This window comes from Lissotriton helveticus, chromosome 2_2, assembly GCF_964261635.1.
Source record: "Lissotriton helveticus chromosome 2_2, aLisHel1.1, whole genome shotgun sequence".
In the NCBI taxonomy this organism is placed as follows: domain Eukaryota; kingdom Metazoa; phylum Chordata; class Amphibia; order Caudata; family Salamandridae; genus Lissotriton; species Lissotriton helveticus.
The window spans coordinates 72,936,819-72,953,046 of record NC_136060.1 but is presented as its reverse complement, the minus strand read 5'-3'; the positions used below and the strand labels follow the sequence as shown (position 1 = coordinate 72,953,046).

Genomic DNA, 16,228 nt, shown 5'->3' with positions numbered 1-16,228 from the left:
GCGCTGTTGCGGACGAGGGGAGAGGGATGGGGGATCCCACTGGCTGACGGCACACACGTGGTCTCGCTTTATGCAGACGACCTGCTTCTGTATGTGCGTGACCTCGCCAGTGTGCCGTGTTTATGGTCGGACATATTCCGGACGTTTGAAGAGGTATCGGGTCTTAGGGTCAACTGGGCCAAATCCGGAGTGTACTCATTCAGTCCTGACACACAGGAGTGCGATGTGCGCCTCGGGGGTGTCAGGCTTACTTGGTATCCCACCACATTTAAATACCTTGGGATCCACATCTATAGAGACCCATCAAATATACTGGAGGGCAACCTGATGCGCTCTATTTCCTCGTTGCGCGCCCAGATGGCCTTCTGGAAGACGCTTCCCCTGAACGTACCCAGCAGAGTAGCGCTATCTAAAATGATAGTGTTGCCAAAACTGCTGTATCACTTCGCCAACATCCCACAGTATGTCCCTGCCAGGGTGTTCCGCGACTTAGAATACATGATCCGGAACCTGATTTGGAACGCTGGGCGCCCTCGAGTAGCGTTGGCAAAACTCTATTTACCCACTGCAGAAGGAGGGTTAGCGGTCCCCAACCTAGAGCTGTACTACCTGGCGGCACAGCTGCAATGGGTGACACACTGGCTGAGTGGCACTCACCTAGATAACACCGCCACTGACATCACCATATGGACCCATGCACAAATATGCACGCTGTTCCACCCTCTGACCAAAGGACCCCGCCCGCTACCACTGCATGTCGCAGTGGCTCGCAAATGCTTCCTTCGTAGCCTAAAATTGACCCTAGAAGTAAAACCCTATGCCCCTGCGCTCCCCCTGCTGGGTACCCCCAGGAGGGGCGGAATGGTGACATCGCGCATGCTGGAAAGCTGGAATACGGCTGGGGTAGAAGTCATGGGCGACCTCTAAACGGATGGAGCCATGCTCCCATTTGCAGACCTGGTGGAAAACGCGGGCCAGCCAGCTGGACAATTCCTTCTCCATGCGTCCATACTACGCGCATACACGGAGTCCTGGGGTGACATACAGGAGGAACTGCCGACACACCACCTCGTGCAATACCTGCATGTCATGGGCAACGGTTCCCATATCATCCATTGGCTGGCGCAGGCCCTCCTCATACATACGCAACGATCCACACAGCCACTGCGAGACAAATGGGCGGCCCTCCGAGGGAAGGAATGGACGGACAAGGAATGGACCATGGTCCTAGCTGGCCCAGTGAATATCCCATCCAACTCCCGTTTCAAAATAATACAATTTTACATATTGCATCAAGCATATTTATCGCCGGATAAGATCAATAGATATTTCTTGATCAATACCACTGGCTGTCCCAGGTGTGACCTTGACAGGCGCAGACATTTTACACATGCTCTGGCATTGCCCCACACTTGCTACGTATTGGAATGGGATGACATCTCTCCTGACACACAGCGCTGGCACAGGCCTGCCCCACACGTGAGAGGCTTGCATACTGGGATTATATAAGAGGACCAAATTGAACAAAATACAGGCCAGGTTCTGGGACCTAGGACTTATTACCGCCAAGCGGATGCTCACTAAACACTGGAAAAAGAAGGAACCACCGCTTACTAAGTACTGGTACGTTTCCTTTCTTAACTGGGCTAGGGCGGAAAGCGTCGCATTACATCGGGAAGAAATAGCGGGCTTGAGAAAATTCCCAATTGCACAACTCTGGGATGACACATTGGGCTCCCTCCAGCGAGAGGGCGCAACTAGAGGGCTCACTTAGAGGCTGCTATATTTGAGGAGTCACATGTAGGGAAGGCATGACGATACCACGGACTCAGGCAACAATCCCCCCCCTGATGCCTGCATGACCAAGGCGCTGGCGGCGTGGTGCCTCCAGGTTAGAATGGGCTCGACACCCCCTGCTCCATCGAGTAATGATTGTAACAAGCCTCCGTCACACTGGCTGCGGGTCCGGGCATCCACCCACACGACTGTCAAATGATACACGGCGAAACGCACTACCCCCCCTGACAAGTCCCACGGCCCCACTCCCCCTATACACTCTCCCCCCTCGCCCCCCTTGTTCTTCCGCATAAAACCCTTTTTGTACTTTTCTTTTTGCTTTTTCTTCCTTCCTCCTTTCACTCGGGGAGCGCACAGAGACACTTGACACATCCGTACCGTCGCTCCATAGTTGATTACCCTTTTGGGTTCTTTGTTCCCCGATTGGACCTGGTTTAGGAAATTGATCTGGCGGGTTAAACTGCCATATATGCTAAGAAATGGAATGTATTAATCGAGGGGTCTGGACACACACTTTGCGTGCTATCCCTGGCTATACGACACACCGGATGATACTACACACTGCCAACTGGACATGAGGTGGTCACTCGCAAGAGATGCACTTCCATGCCACCTCCCACAGGACGCCAATACACAATGTCCTGCAAATACATAGCCATACAAACGGGGGATAAAAAGAACTAGCGCAATGCAGCTATATTACAGAGCAGAACTGCTCTAGCCTTATTACCATAGGGCCTGACATAAGTTAAATTCACTTCCGCATAAAATTAGGCTGTACTACTTACCTGTGTTGCAATTTCTCTACTGCATTGATAATCGGAAAATGTTTACCGTTTTGTGTAGGCGATGCACATTACTGTATAGATAGAAAGAATGCGTGAACCAACGAACTCTATCCACATACAGCAATCATAGGGTCTGTCCAGGACGGCCATGGGTATCAATACAGCGGATACCGGAACAATATCCCGACGACACTACAGAATTTCTGAGTAAAACGGATAAGAACTGTTGAGTTAATAGAGTTAATTTCTTTGGTTATAAAATGGAAAAACAAGACGTCATTTGAATGTAAATACGAAATGTGAGCACACAGGATGAATATAACGCTTTCTATGCCGATTGATCTGTGGTTATTGACATGAGAGCTATGTATACATACTATTTTCATAAATTGAAGTGTTGCAGCCGGCCCCAGGGTTGTAGGCTCTGCATTGTGTACTGCTTACAACTGCTAATAAACGTCTTTAAAAAAAAAAAAAAAAAAGAATTTAACATAGCTGGGCATATAAATTGCCATGAAAAGAGAGGCAGTTTCCAGTACTGAAGCGAATCGGGATTCACTTGTTTCACACTGCACTGGGTGTTACAAATAAAGGTATAAACATTCTCAGAGATCAGACTCTGGACGGTTATGTTACTATTTTATTTTTTACTGGAAGGAGCACTGACCACTCTAGCAGGCGGATTCTCATCATTACAGCTCATTTCACATCAGATTACTGAAGGTCGCATTCACAGTACTTTGTAAAAATATTTTAATGATGAACAAATACTGAAATAACAAAGAAAGAGATGCCTCTTTAAAATCATTTACATGCGTGGACCCTAAACACAACAAGCATTGAAAATGCAATAGGTCTCGCCTTTGATTAAGTTAAAGCCATTTGCTTTGCTAATGGTAGTGTATAGCAAAGCAAATGGCTTTAACTTAATAAAAGGCGAGACCTACTGCATTTTTAATGCTCGTTTCTTTACTGAGAGCTACTTATGTTCAATGGAATGCATTGACAGCTACTAATATTAGTGTAGTATAATATAATGTTGTTATATGTTTATTAAGTTAACCAAGCAAAAGCTTTCTAATTTAATAAGCTGGGCAGCACACAGGTGCGCTACTCAGAGGTAGCTGGAGCGCTACAGTAGCTCACAAGCTACTGGCTGGAGACCTCTGCTATAGACAATGCACAACGTTTCATACTGGCTCCCCAAATTACATTAGGCTGCATATCAAAGAGTTTAGTGAGAGAGCAGCATGCAGAAGGCGAATGGAAGAAGATCAGAGTGGATTTAGTGCACTTAGGTCAGATTCTCCTTTACTGAACTTTAAGTGGAAGACAGCTATTTAAATTGCCAGTACAGATAGCCATTCTTATTAAACATGGAATAACGATACTGGTCATGTGTGATGGTTCAAATCTGTATCATAGCATGGACACGGAATGTCAAGAATCCTCTCGGGCAACTTTACAGGGCCAAGCATACATGGTAAATACAGGCTGGTACAGGAAAACCCTTTTGTCCATAGGCCAGACATGAGTATTAGCAACTGAAAGCTGTGGGTTTACCCAAATAAACAAACTCGAACCTATCTGAATAACTAATCTTATATGGCAGAGGAAGTAAACCTGTCTAAACAACAATATCTTAAACCAATGTCTGACCCTGGATTTAGCAACAAAGTGGTTGAAATAAGGATGTTCTTTTAATGACGCACTTCCGGCGTGTTTCTTTGGTTCCGTACACGGTTAAGCGAGGCTGGACGCAGCGGGCCCTGGCATTATGAAGTGCATGGGCTACACAAGGCGGGGAAGCCAAGAAAGAGAAAACTCCACATCTGTGTTTGAGCACAGCGTCTTTTTAAGAAGCTGCGGGGTCAGCAGCCGAGTTTAACCCCAGAGAGTCAATTAGGACAACTGCTAAACAGTCACTCTGGGAGGGCGAACAAGCATTTACACAGGGAACACGCAAAGAGGCAAACACGCGAGGCAGGAGGAGGAGAGCGGGCAAGGAGAATGAGAAAAAGAAAGGCAGTCGGAGAATCTGAGGAGAGGGCGAAGGGAAGAAAAACCCGCAGCGGCGACGGCGGGCAGCAAATGATAAATTACGACGCGCACTCTGGCGGAGACGTGCATGGGGACCAGACACACAAAGCGTTTCCCTTGTGGGAACGAGCAGCGGCACCATCTGTTTTGAAAATAATTACTAACAGATGGAGCCGCTGCTCGCTCCCGCAAGGGAAACACCAAACATGCACATGTTGCAATACAAAGCAATGCAAAATGTGCACGCGTTTAGGCAAAAGTGGTGATTGAATGCAAAAGGTCCCCTCCTATGCAACGCTTACGCGCTGCATAGGCGAGACCCAAAAAGGACCCTATATCAAGACCAAGCACCTTGTATTTCTACCATACAGCTTGAAGTCCCCCATGCAAACACATGAGCAGACATCTCCCAATATGGCCTGGAAAAGCATAGCAGTCCTCACTTGGCAAAATGTTGCCTCCTTGAAGATGGGGGAATCAGATTTTCTTACTCTGTAGGGGGTGGTGACCACAAATTATGACAACATGCAGCAGTCTCCTCCAAGGAGCTATTGCATCCGCACAGCCCTAAAAAGCCATCTGCCACCTAGCCTTTGGGGAAACTAACCATTGGCAAAAAAAGCATTCTCCTGAACTAACACTTTCACTGTGGTGTCTAGGTGAGGGATAGGGCGGTGGCATTTAGGGACCCTTGAGCCACTTTTTTTAATCACTGGGACTAAAATGGATTGTGACCAGAACGCATGGGGACCATTGGCAGCAGCAGTGTTTCAAATATTTGTCAATAAAGAAGCCCAAATAGTGATATCCCTCTTGAATAGGTCTGCCGAACCACCAGACCCGGAAGCCTTATGTCTCAAAGGGCAAATGATAGCTCCAATAACTTCGGAACGGAAACTGAGAGACCAGCAGCAGTAACTTCCTCGGGCTACCATTAGATATTGACTGTACATTGCTATCACTATAGTCTGCCCTCTAAGCCCGCTCTGAGCGTATACACTTAAATTTTATGAGTTATACCAGGAGGCTCGAGCTTTATTTCTCCATTGTTTGCTTATTCTTTCTGGAGCCAACCGATCCATAGCTAATCTAATCCAGCCAACACAATTATCGGCAGCCTTGTTGTCATCTAGCTCTAACAGGTGTGGACTTTTATCAAGCGCCTCTACTAAATACTCTTTCTTCATTTTATGCCATGGTCTGAATTTGGCAGGGGGCAGGTTCTTAGACTGCGACATGTGACTCTCCAAATGGGAGTTTGAAGAAAATGGCTTTGTGGTCTGTTCATGTATGGGTAGTACTTTGGCCACTATAATATTGGAATTGTTGGTGAAAATACCATCAAGAGTATGATGGGCCGTATGTGTAGGCTCTGAAACTAATTGTGCGAGACCAAAGCCTGCCAAACTATCTAATATCTAATAGAGTGTCTACATTCTTATCACATTGTAGATGAGAGTTAAAATCCCCCAGTAGTGGTGTTAATCTTCATGTCTAGTTACTCCATGAAGAATGCAAAGGCATCCAAAAGACACTTCAATGCTACAGGTGTACAACCCCGGATGACAGCATCGTCGGCGTAAAATAGGGCAAGTAATTAGGCACTTTCCAATCTGGGATACATCCCCACACGTTGAAAATAAATCCCCCTCTAGGTGGTTAATATAGAGGGAGAATAAGAACGGTGCGATAACACAACATTGTCTGACGCTCTCTGCATATCATAAACGTTTTGGAGCCCCCACCCCTCCCCCAAATCCCCAGCTCACCAGAACCTAACAGCAGCACCTGAGACGCAGTACATTTCCCGAATGGTATTGACGACTGATCTATTGATATCCAGACCTTCCATTATGCCCCACAGTTTTGAGTGGAATACACGGTGAAGGCACTGGACAGGTCCATGAAGCCCAAGTGAAGCGCACCAGGCTTAGCAATTTTATATTTCCCCAGAAAGAGACAGAGGTTAATACATTGGTCTTCCGTCCCCATCCCTCTCCTGAATCCGTATTGAATACCCGAAAGAGAGCTGATGCCTTCTCCAAGCAGGAGAGTAGGATGCGGCCAAACAACTTCACGGTGGAGTCCATGAGGGAGATAAGACGATAACAGATGGGATCCTCCCAGTTCCCCTTCTTAAAAATCAGGACAAAGAGCGAGTTGGACCAAGAAGAAATCCTTCTGGAGGCACTTGCTGCACTGAAGGCACTGGCTACAAGAGGAGCTCACAGGTCCAGGTTACTCTTAAATAGGTCCAAAGGGTCCCAATCCGGAACAGGGGCTTTACCGCTAGGACCGATATGCAGATAACACACAGGTTATTATTTTCAACACTAACGATCAAAAACGGGTGATAAACGGCTTCAAGCTCAACAGAGACAGGGCCAAGGTACTGTTTTCAGGCCACCAATCAGATAATATGTTACCAGCTTGGCCTTAGGAACTCGAACCATTTCTCTCCACTGTAAATCAGCCAGAAACATTGGTTTCAACTAAGACAACAACTCTGTACGTGCGCATAAGATGTTTGGTGGTAAAGAGAGATGGCTTAGTAGTAGTCTATTTGGCAGTAGTTGGAGTACATTATAAATCGTGTCTTAATGTGCTCTGCAGCATGCACTAGTATTACCATAAAGAGCTCAGTGTCAGAAGATCATGTAGCTTAGTGCAGGGCCGTGATGTAACAAATCGTTATCAGGTGTGTTTGCCCAGCAGACTGAAGAGAATTAAAGACCAACAATTCCCAAAAGTCCGCGAATTGGAAGCTCAGCCGGACAAGGAGCAATGTGGAAATCCTCGTGTGTAGTATATAAGCTTAAAGAAAATAATTTTACAAAAATGATATTCGTCGTCGTGTACCGTAAAGGTTAACATTGATTAGTTAAATAATAACCGCATATATATGCTATGAGTTTGTGCACGGCAAACACTGCGCCACCAGACTCCGAGTCAATAGCAACGAAGTGGAAAGCTTTCGCTCCGGTGCGGCCCGCCTTGAGCCCCAGTGTACTCTGTCAGATTCCCCGCACTGAAAACATTGAAGGGTCTAACTCACCTAGACTCCCGACCCACCACTGCCACCGCAAACGCCTGTCGGACGTCTGCAACTCTGGTAAAGGCTGGTTCCTTCAACTGTGGCGTGAAGCAACCAGACTCACGGAAAAGAAGCTGCAAACCCCACAGTGAGAGATTTCGTCACGGCAGCGGCCATCTTGGAGTATGTTTTTAATTCGCTGCTCAAAGAGAACACGTTTCAACAGCATTCCCTATGTTAGCGATATAATATCAATTAGTTTGTATGCACATACCGAAATGTATACAAATCGTTCACTTTCCCCTAGAAGAAATTTAAATTTGAAAATGTGCTTTGCTTTCGTTTAATTTCGATTGAAAAGACGGAATCACTTAATGCGATCGCTTTTGTATTATAGAATAATTTTTATCTCGAGGCTTTTTAGTTCTTCATTCCAAAACACTATTGTATCTGGCTGCTAGAATTGCAGGAGACTTTTAGGCGTCATTTTGAAGTTGCCATTTTGTCTTTCTTTGATTTCCATAGGGACTGATTCCGTTTGAAAGATGGTCGCCACGCAGCTTGGCGTCAAACGTAATAGACATTCTTTTAAAAAATATTAAGAGCGGGTCAAACTTGATGTGTATAATGTCGTTGACGTTTCGTGTAGCAATTCGTAAGAGGGAGAACACAACAAAAGAGATGTTATAACACGTTTACTTTATATCTTTCCACAGCAGTGCACCACGTGTAGTGTGATCTACGCCTGCACAGCCACAGGACCACCGGTGTCAAGTGTATTACCTTAACACAATAAAGTGTAAATATCTTTTGTCAGATTGTACCCTTAGGTTTAATTTAAAAAAAAGACAGGAGAGCAGACATAGCTGCCAATTTTTCCGATTGCTATCTGTAGTAAATAATCAATCTTGAAATAGAGTAGTTTAAGACTCAGTTTAATTAAGCATTCACCCTCTGGAGAGCAACAGTCCAACTGAACTGTGAGAGCCTCCAGAATGTGGAATCATAACATGGCATTTAAAACAAAAGTCCGCGCTTTATAAAAATGCATTAAATAAATAAATATAGTACAAATAAACTCCACTGCCGGCAACTTCCAACAAGGCGAGGCTCGAGCACGACCCAAGTGCGAGCTTCCAGGAGACTGAGTCTCTGAAAACAAGTCAGCAATAATGGACGAAGACAGTACAGCAGGAGTGCGATGGAGTAGAGGAACCCTCTTGAGGAAATTCAGGGATTAACTGCTGTCCGACGCAACAGCCTCCTCTAGCGAAACACAATCCTCACAATTGCTGGTCCAACCGGTGCTGTCCCAATCTTCGTGATTGCTGGTCCAACTGCTGCTATGTCCAGATAGTAATCGGATTCTCCAAACCAAAATGAAGCTCCTCAAAACGGCAGAATTTCCCAATGATGGTGGCCAACAGAACACAATGGCACAAAACAAAGGAAAAATAAATCCAAGGTAAGGAAAACAAGCTGAGTGAGGAACGCCGGGCGCGAAACAGCGCGGTGAGAGTGCACGAGACCAGTGCCGTGAGCGTGCACATCGGCGCACGCTGAAGATTGCCGGAGAAGACACGCCGACCTCCGAGTCTGCCTGCTGCGAGGACACGCAAAGAGCCCGGTGAGTGTGGGGGGTGTGAGAGGGAGAGAGGGAGGGGATGTGTGTGTGTGTGTGTGCGGGGGGGGTGCCTGTGTGCGTGTGTGCCTGTAGGTGCGCGTCCACGGTCTCTAGCGAGACCTAATTAACACACACAAGCTGTTCACTGAGAAGCGCATTCACAGACCTGAATCGGCTCGTGCACAGGCCTGAATCGGCTCGTGCACAGGTCTGTGTCCAGGTTTGTCTCCCTTGGAGGCAAACACGGTGACTATAAGTCTCGTTGGCGGCAGCGCTTCGCGCTGCAACGCCAGCGAGACCTAAAAATTGGTGAAGCTGACTTTTATTCCTGCTGTGAGAGATATACAAGACCTCCTACTCAGTAGGGTAGCTACAGAGTGGTAACTTTTGGATTGATGAGTTCGAACTACAGTCTACAATGATAGAGATAAGATACATATCCAAGACAACTGTGGGGTACTTATTGTCTCTGAAGAAAGACACATGCCATAAAACCATTTTAGACAATCAGCAAAACAAACAAATGGCAGGTTTGCAGGTAGAGAGGGAAACTTAAAATTCGAACACAACACCAGTTTTGCTTGTAGATACAAAAACAACCTTGTGTCTTTTAGGGAAGGCCATTTATTTTATTGATCTGGAGTTCATTTTGAACATTTGGTATTCTATTTTTTTCACTAACGTTTGGTTGTTTAAAAATCGTTTTAATGCAACATCTTTGTTAGAACACACTTGGCATAGTGAAATATACACATGGCATAGTGAAATACAACCTAAAATAGAACATAAAATCAGCATGGAATCATAATGGTACTCCAACACACACTGTGCCCAGGTTGGAAGGAAAGAAAATATTGTTGAGAATGACAGCCAATCTAAATTCGTGTTTATAAGCCAATTTTTACAGAGTACATGAAAAAGGGTGGAACTGAGAAAAACGCTTTTGTAAGGCATCACATAAACTTTCTCCAAGAGCTGAGAGATTAATAACTGACAATAAACTCATCAGATAGTGGTTCACGTATAAAAGATTAAATACAGTTTCTAAGCAAAAGTCATAAATGCCTTGAACATCCAATGATCTGCAGCCAAACAGCCATCACAGACAATAGTGCAAATTATGAAATTGTTGTGGCCTTTACCCAAAATCCTAAAGCAACGCTGTGTTCATGCAACAAGAAACCTTAGGCAAGCTTGTCTCTTCCAGGACTTGAGTGTGAACTAAACTCTCACGCTTTAAACTTGAAGGATAGCTTAGGCTACACACCAGTGCTCAATGTGTAGATGTGGACAGTTCAGCACTTGCTAGGTTTAAAATGTGCTTGGTAATCAATCTCGGAAACACTGGTCTACTTTACTGCAAGAATATAGTATTATCTGTAAACTGTTAAAGCCTTTAGGAAAGCAACATTCTGAACAGTAAGATTTTCAATGAGAGTAGAATTGCATTGTGCTTAAACATTAGGACGAAGAAGAATGTCGACCACAGCTCAGAGCAACAATAAAAAATAAATTTTAATTAATCACATTAAAGAAGGAGTCTCCCATAAAAATGGTGGAAAACAAAATAGGATGTTTATCTAAGATGTAGCAGCATTTGTAGAGGTAGCAGGAACATTAAATGAGAATGAGTGAAGATGGGACCAATTATGTTTAGCTTCTACAACGACAGAACAGATAGGTCCGATCACAAAGGGTTATTGAGGCACACCTTGACTATCTGATGGTGTACCATTAGCATCTGAACTGCTGAACCACACTGGCCCAAACTTCTTGCGGCTTACAACTCTTTGCTGAATCCTTACCTCTTTCTTCTTACTGCCAATTAACTGGCTCCATCTCTCCTGTGGAGGTAAATCGAGATTTATGGTATACCATGGCACTTTCCCCAGAAATCTAAAAAAGATAAATATCGAATTAAGCAACAGAAAGCAGCGAGTTCCTAACATTCAATTTCTCTACACAGTAGCTTACACTTCTAACCGAAACAGAACACTGTCATCATCCGTACTACAATAAATTAATATTGGAGAAAGGTCAAATATAATTTTGAAAACAGGAGTTTTAATTACTAAATGACTTACGTTGGCCCATTGGGTGGATATGTTCCAGTTCTGCAATCTTCTGTAAACTGTAAAAGAGGCGATAAAGTAAACATGAGAATACGCGTTTTCCAGACTTTAAAGCTACTTTATTTTTTAATGACTACAAAACAGTGCTGAGAAGCATTACCAACGAAGTTGGCCTGGTCTTAGCAAGTTGGTGTGATGGTTAATAAACATTTTTTTTTTTTAATTAAACACTGAAGCACGACAGCGGATGAAAAAAATAAACAATGCAGACTAAACATGGCCGCTATATTGTTGTAGTAAAACATTTCAATGTAAAAACAAAATTAACCATCACACATTTTAATAGAACAACAGGGGCGCTTTCTAGCAGACCAGTGATCTTGAAACAAATACCACAAAACCCTTTTTAGTTGGAAGTGCACATACCAGAAAATTATTATTCTTAGTGGTGCAAAGAAAAGAGAATACTGGCTTTGAATTATTGTGTCCTGGAGACATAGTGCAAACACAAGGGCGATTAAAAAATATACAAGTGTAAAGAATAGAAAAAACATTGGCAAAGTAAAATATTGGCCCACCAACTTTGGCACTAAAGTGCATTCCTTTTTAGGCAGCTATGTACGTATGACCATGCAAAAGTGTTGGCCTTCCCAGTGGAAGAGAGCCAATGGCGGAACCGGGCAGATTCATTGCTTAACACAAGATGTAATATATAAGAGCAAAATGACCGCTGAACACACAAATAGATTAATAAGTAAGACCAAATTCCCCCTCTATGCATTTGTATATGTATGTATTTTTGATTACATGAGGCTGGCAAGCCGGCTAAATCTATCTCTAGGCCAGACTCAAGATCATAAATGTCTTCGACACAACTGAAAACGTTTTAGGCATTTCTCCAACCCATTTCATCCTCAATTGCCAAGTAGATCTCAAAGAAATAACCAGGAGGTTGAAGAAACATACTATTTCTGAGCAGATCATATAGTGCCACTGCAAGTAAATGTATTTCAATATTGTAGGTTTGAGCTTTATTTTTCATGTTACTATCATATTAAATGTGTCACTGTAGCTCTTTAAATAGCCAACAAAGACAAGCTTTGGCATTAGGGCCTCCTGAAAATGTTCAAGCACTTCCTTTAGATGGCAGCTTGAGAATAAGGGATGATCCCCTGCTCCGTTTCTTGGAGTATAATGCTTTATCGAATTGTTTGGTAACCAGTGGGATACCCAGTTATAAGCACACACGTCATTCTATGTCTGCTGCATTCAATTGTGTCTAAAGAAGTGACAGAACGTGAGAAAGGAAAATATAATACTTAACTTTGATTGGCAAGCTCATTATGTCTACTATTTCAACAGTTCTGCCATAGCTTTGCTTTAAATAAGAGTTTCAGATTTCACAAATGACCTCACAATGCTATAAAGTAAGGTGAAAGTTTTCAAGTTTTAAGCTACTAACAAGGTATAACAATCCCTCGCCATTTTGTGCAGATTAAGGTCATCAAGCAGAGCGAAATATCCAGCAAATATGTTATCCATTGAATAACAACGTATGAAAGAACAAAAAAACTTCAGACAAGTCCTTCAATATTATTCAGTTAGTTGGCTTTGGTTGCTGTGATGAATCTGTCATCAGCATGTAATAGGTTCAAATTACCCATGTCTGACTCAGATGGTCTGGGATAAATTGCGGGGGCATTACCACCTGATGCAGAGTATAATGCACTAGAAACGTGTTGTATAAAAAGATTTAATTAGCCAATATGTAAGTAAACATTTTAATCTTTGAAATAAAATGGACAGCTGCATACCATGCTTCTTTATGTTAAATGTTTTTGAATACAATGATAATGCTAATAATAGACTATCATTGGCATCCTTATGTGCAGTATTCCTGCAGATGGATGCAGGCGCTAGAAAATCTGTAGGAGAGTAAAAGAATAAGTTACCAACTCTAGAGTTTTAGAGCACTCCTCTCAGAATTACAGGTGCAGTGCTACTATAGTTAAAGAAGACAGTTGCTAGGCCATAAACCAAAGAGATATGGAACTAGATTAGGTCAATCTCCTGCCATTAAACCAATGAAATCTTTTTTCAACCATTGGGTCAGTTTAGCAATGTCAAACAACCTGAAGAATCTTATTGGCGCACCACATAAATCAGTGAAATGTCTTCACACAAGCACTAAGATTATGTCAATAAATTGGGATACGGGCACCTTGAGGAGGTGAAATTCTCTCTCATCTTTTGTTTTGGTTGTCTGGTGGATAACAGTCTAAATAAATAATTCAACACAAACTCAAGTAGGAAGTTAGAACTGAAATAACACACCCACATTGTGCACTTTTCAGGCCACACATCTTGGTGGCAGAAGCTACTGTGTTGTTGACTATTAAGTTTCAGACCAAAACCACTTCTGCGGGAAGTGCTTTTGTAAACGGGGTTGTCTCAAAGCAGGACTGCATTATTGCACAGATTAGGATGAAACTCAATTAATTTATTAGATAAGACGCTTGTGATACGGCCCTCGTAGCTGTACAATACTAGATGTATTAACATATATCTTTAAGCAAGTTATTGTATTTGCTGTACAGTCTAGTGCGGCACAAGGTTTTCAAATATTCTCGATTAATGAAAAATTACAGGTTTGCATGACCTCAGACTCTCTTGGAACGCTATTTGGCACGTCTGCTCCATGCAGTCAAGTTACCAGAAAAAAACAGCAATTCCTCTTCATTTCCACCTTGATAACCAAATCTTTAATTCTGCAAAAGAGGAAATCCGGTGAGGTTCCCACTTTCAACTCTTGGGTAGGCAAAATGAAGCAGGTTATGCAACCTGAAAAGTTATATGCTAAAGAATCGGGGCCCTTACAAAATTCAGGGCAATTTGGTGTGATGTGTCAGACTAACTGTTGTATTCCGACTAAGGGCATCAGACTACGCTCATGTTTAGCAAGAGTACTTTATATACATTCAATGTCAATGCAAGGGAGATACCCCTCCCTGTATAGAAACGTTTTAGCTTATGGTCATTATGCTAATTTCTACTGCTTTTATTTTTATTGAAAGAATGTCGGTGCTTTATTATGCCAATGTTTATGAATTTTGAATCATGACAACTGTTTTGTAAAGAATTTCTAGCGGATCAATAAAAAAATACAACATTTTCAGTTCAGTTCAAAAAGTCTTTATTTCGATTATTCATAAAAGACAGGAAATGTATGAACTATAGCATACAAATATAAAAAACTCATTTTAAGACTGTCAATTAAAACTGTCAAAATATAAATAACAGGATGCTTTAAAACCACAGTAAGAATCGATTAAATCAAGATATAATCACAAGACTTTTTATAAGAATTAAGAAAAGGAATCATATATAAGAATATTCGATCAATCAAGCCAATTGGTGCAGTGATTCGTTTAGCTCAAGGAACCCATTCTTTTTTCTCGAATAGCCCAGGTCCAGCTCAAAAATTTGGATACCCCGATAACAGTGGTCTCGTTACAACCTGATTTTAATAGCCTTTTGGCGGCCAATGCAGAGCAGGTACCGAAAGATCTACATAAGGGTTTGAGCCACGTTTTCCGGGGGAGCTGGTAGGCTGGGCAAACATAAAGAAGGTGGTTAATGTCTTCAATGTGCTCGGGGCAAAACGGACATGCCGCACTCGCCCCGGGAGACCATTTACTAGTGAATTTCCTTGTAGGAAGAGTCTCTACTCGGAACTGATGGTAAAGCTTGCGATCTCTAGGTTTAGTTATAAGATCCCAACAGCTTTCCATCAAGGATTCATCTTTGAAGTCACAATATGCTTTAGTCAGAGATGGGCCGGTCAGAGTCGAGAACCGCTCGGTTTTGATAAGGTTCCAATATGCAGCTTTGAAGGCGGGTTTGGGTGGAAATGACACAGTTTCGGGGCCATCACATAAATCACTCATCCCCATCCTGCTGAGCAGGGACTTAATACTGCTTAGCCATACAATTTTGTTCGCCTTGTCCAACCCCCTAACCTCGATTAGACCCTTGGCAAATAGGGAGAGTTCAGGAGTGGTCCATAGTCTCCTCCAAAACGCCAACATCCTAAACCGGGCAGTATCCTCAATTGGCTGGCAACCCAGGTCTAGCAAAAGAGGAACCCGAGGGGATGATTTAGGGAGGCCTACAATCGATCTTGGGAATTTGTTTTGGGCCTGTGCTAACTGGGACAGGTTACTCGCACCCCATATCTGAGCCCCATACAGGATGGCAGGAACATTTTTAGTTGTGTACATCTTGACAACAGGGGCGATCGGTTTAGTGATTGATAACCTATGTTCCTTTAGCAAAGCCCCGGCTAATTGGGAGTGCTTCAGCACCAATAGCTTGAGCTGGGGACACCAGGACAATTTCTCGCCAAAGGTAACTCCCAGGTAGGTGAAGACGTTAGTTTGCTCCAAGAGTTTCCCGCTCGAAAAAACTCTAGAGGCTATTGGCCCGGCCCCATGGAGGACCATAAACTTTGTCTTCTTAACATTTACTACCAATTCATGGTCGCAGCAAAACTCCTCAAAACGAGCCAGTGCAAGTTGAAGACCCTGCCTCGTCTTGGATAAGATTAGCGTATCGTCCGCGAACATGAGGAGGGGGACTCTTTGGCCTGCTAATTTGGGTGCGTCCGTTGGTTGATTGTCAAAGTACCTCCCCACTCCGTTAATAAAGAGGGAAAACAATGTAGGGGCCAGGACGCAGCCTTGTCTGACGCCCTTACCCACTATGAACTTACCAGTAACCTCCCCTTGCTTTCCCCCAATGGACTTGGGCGTAGTTGGACCTGTGGAGCCTGATCACCAGATCAACCAGTTATTTGGGCATTCCCAGTTTCAAC

General features: G+C 43.5%; 1 protein-coding gene across 1 annotated transcript in view; it reads right to left on the bottom strand.

Annotated features, from left to right (window-relative positions):
• ASAH1 (N-acylsphingosine amidohydrolase 1) overlaps positions 1-16,228 on the bottom strand; it is a 215,134-nt gene that overhangs the window by 179,591 nt on the left and 19,315 nt on the right. Inside the window, exons 2-3 of the mRNA XM_078678102.1 lie at positions 11,368-11,414; positions 11,089-11,179 (exon numbers count right to left, since the gene is read on the bottom strand). Coding sequence (XP_078534228.1) covers positions 11,089-11,179; positions 11,368-11,414 — 138 coding nt within the window. The remainder of the gene's footprint in view (positions 1-11,088; positions 11,180-11,367; positions 11,415-16,228) is intronic.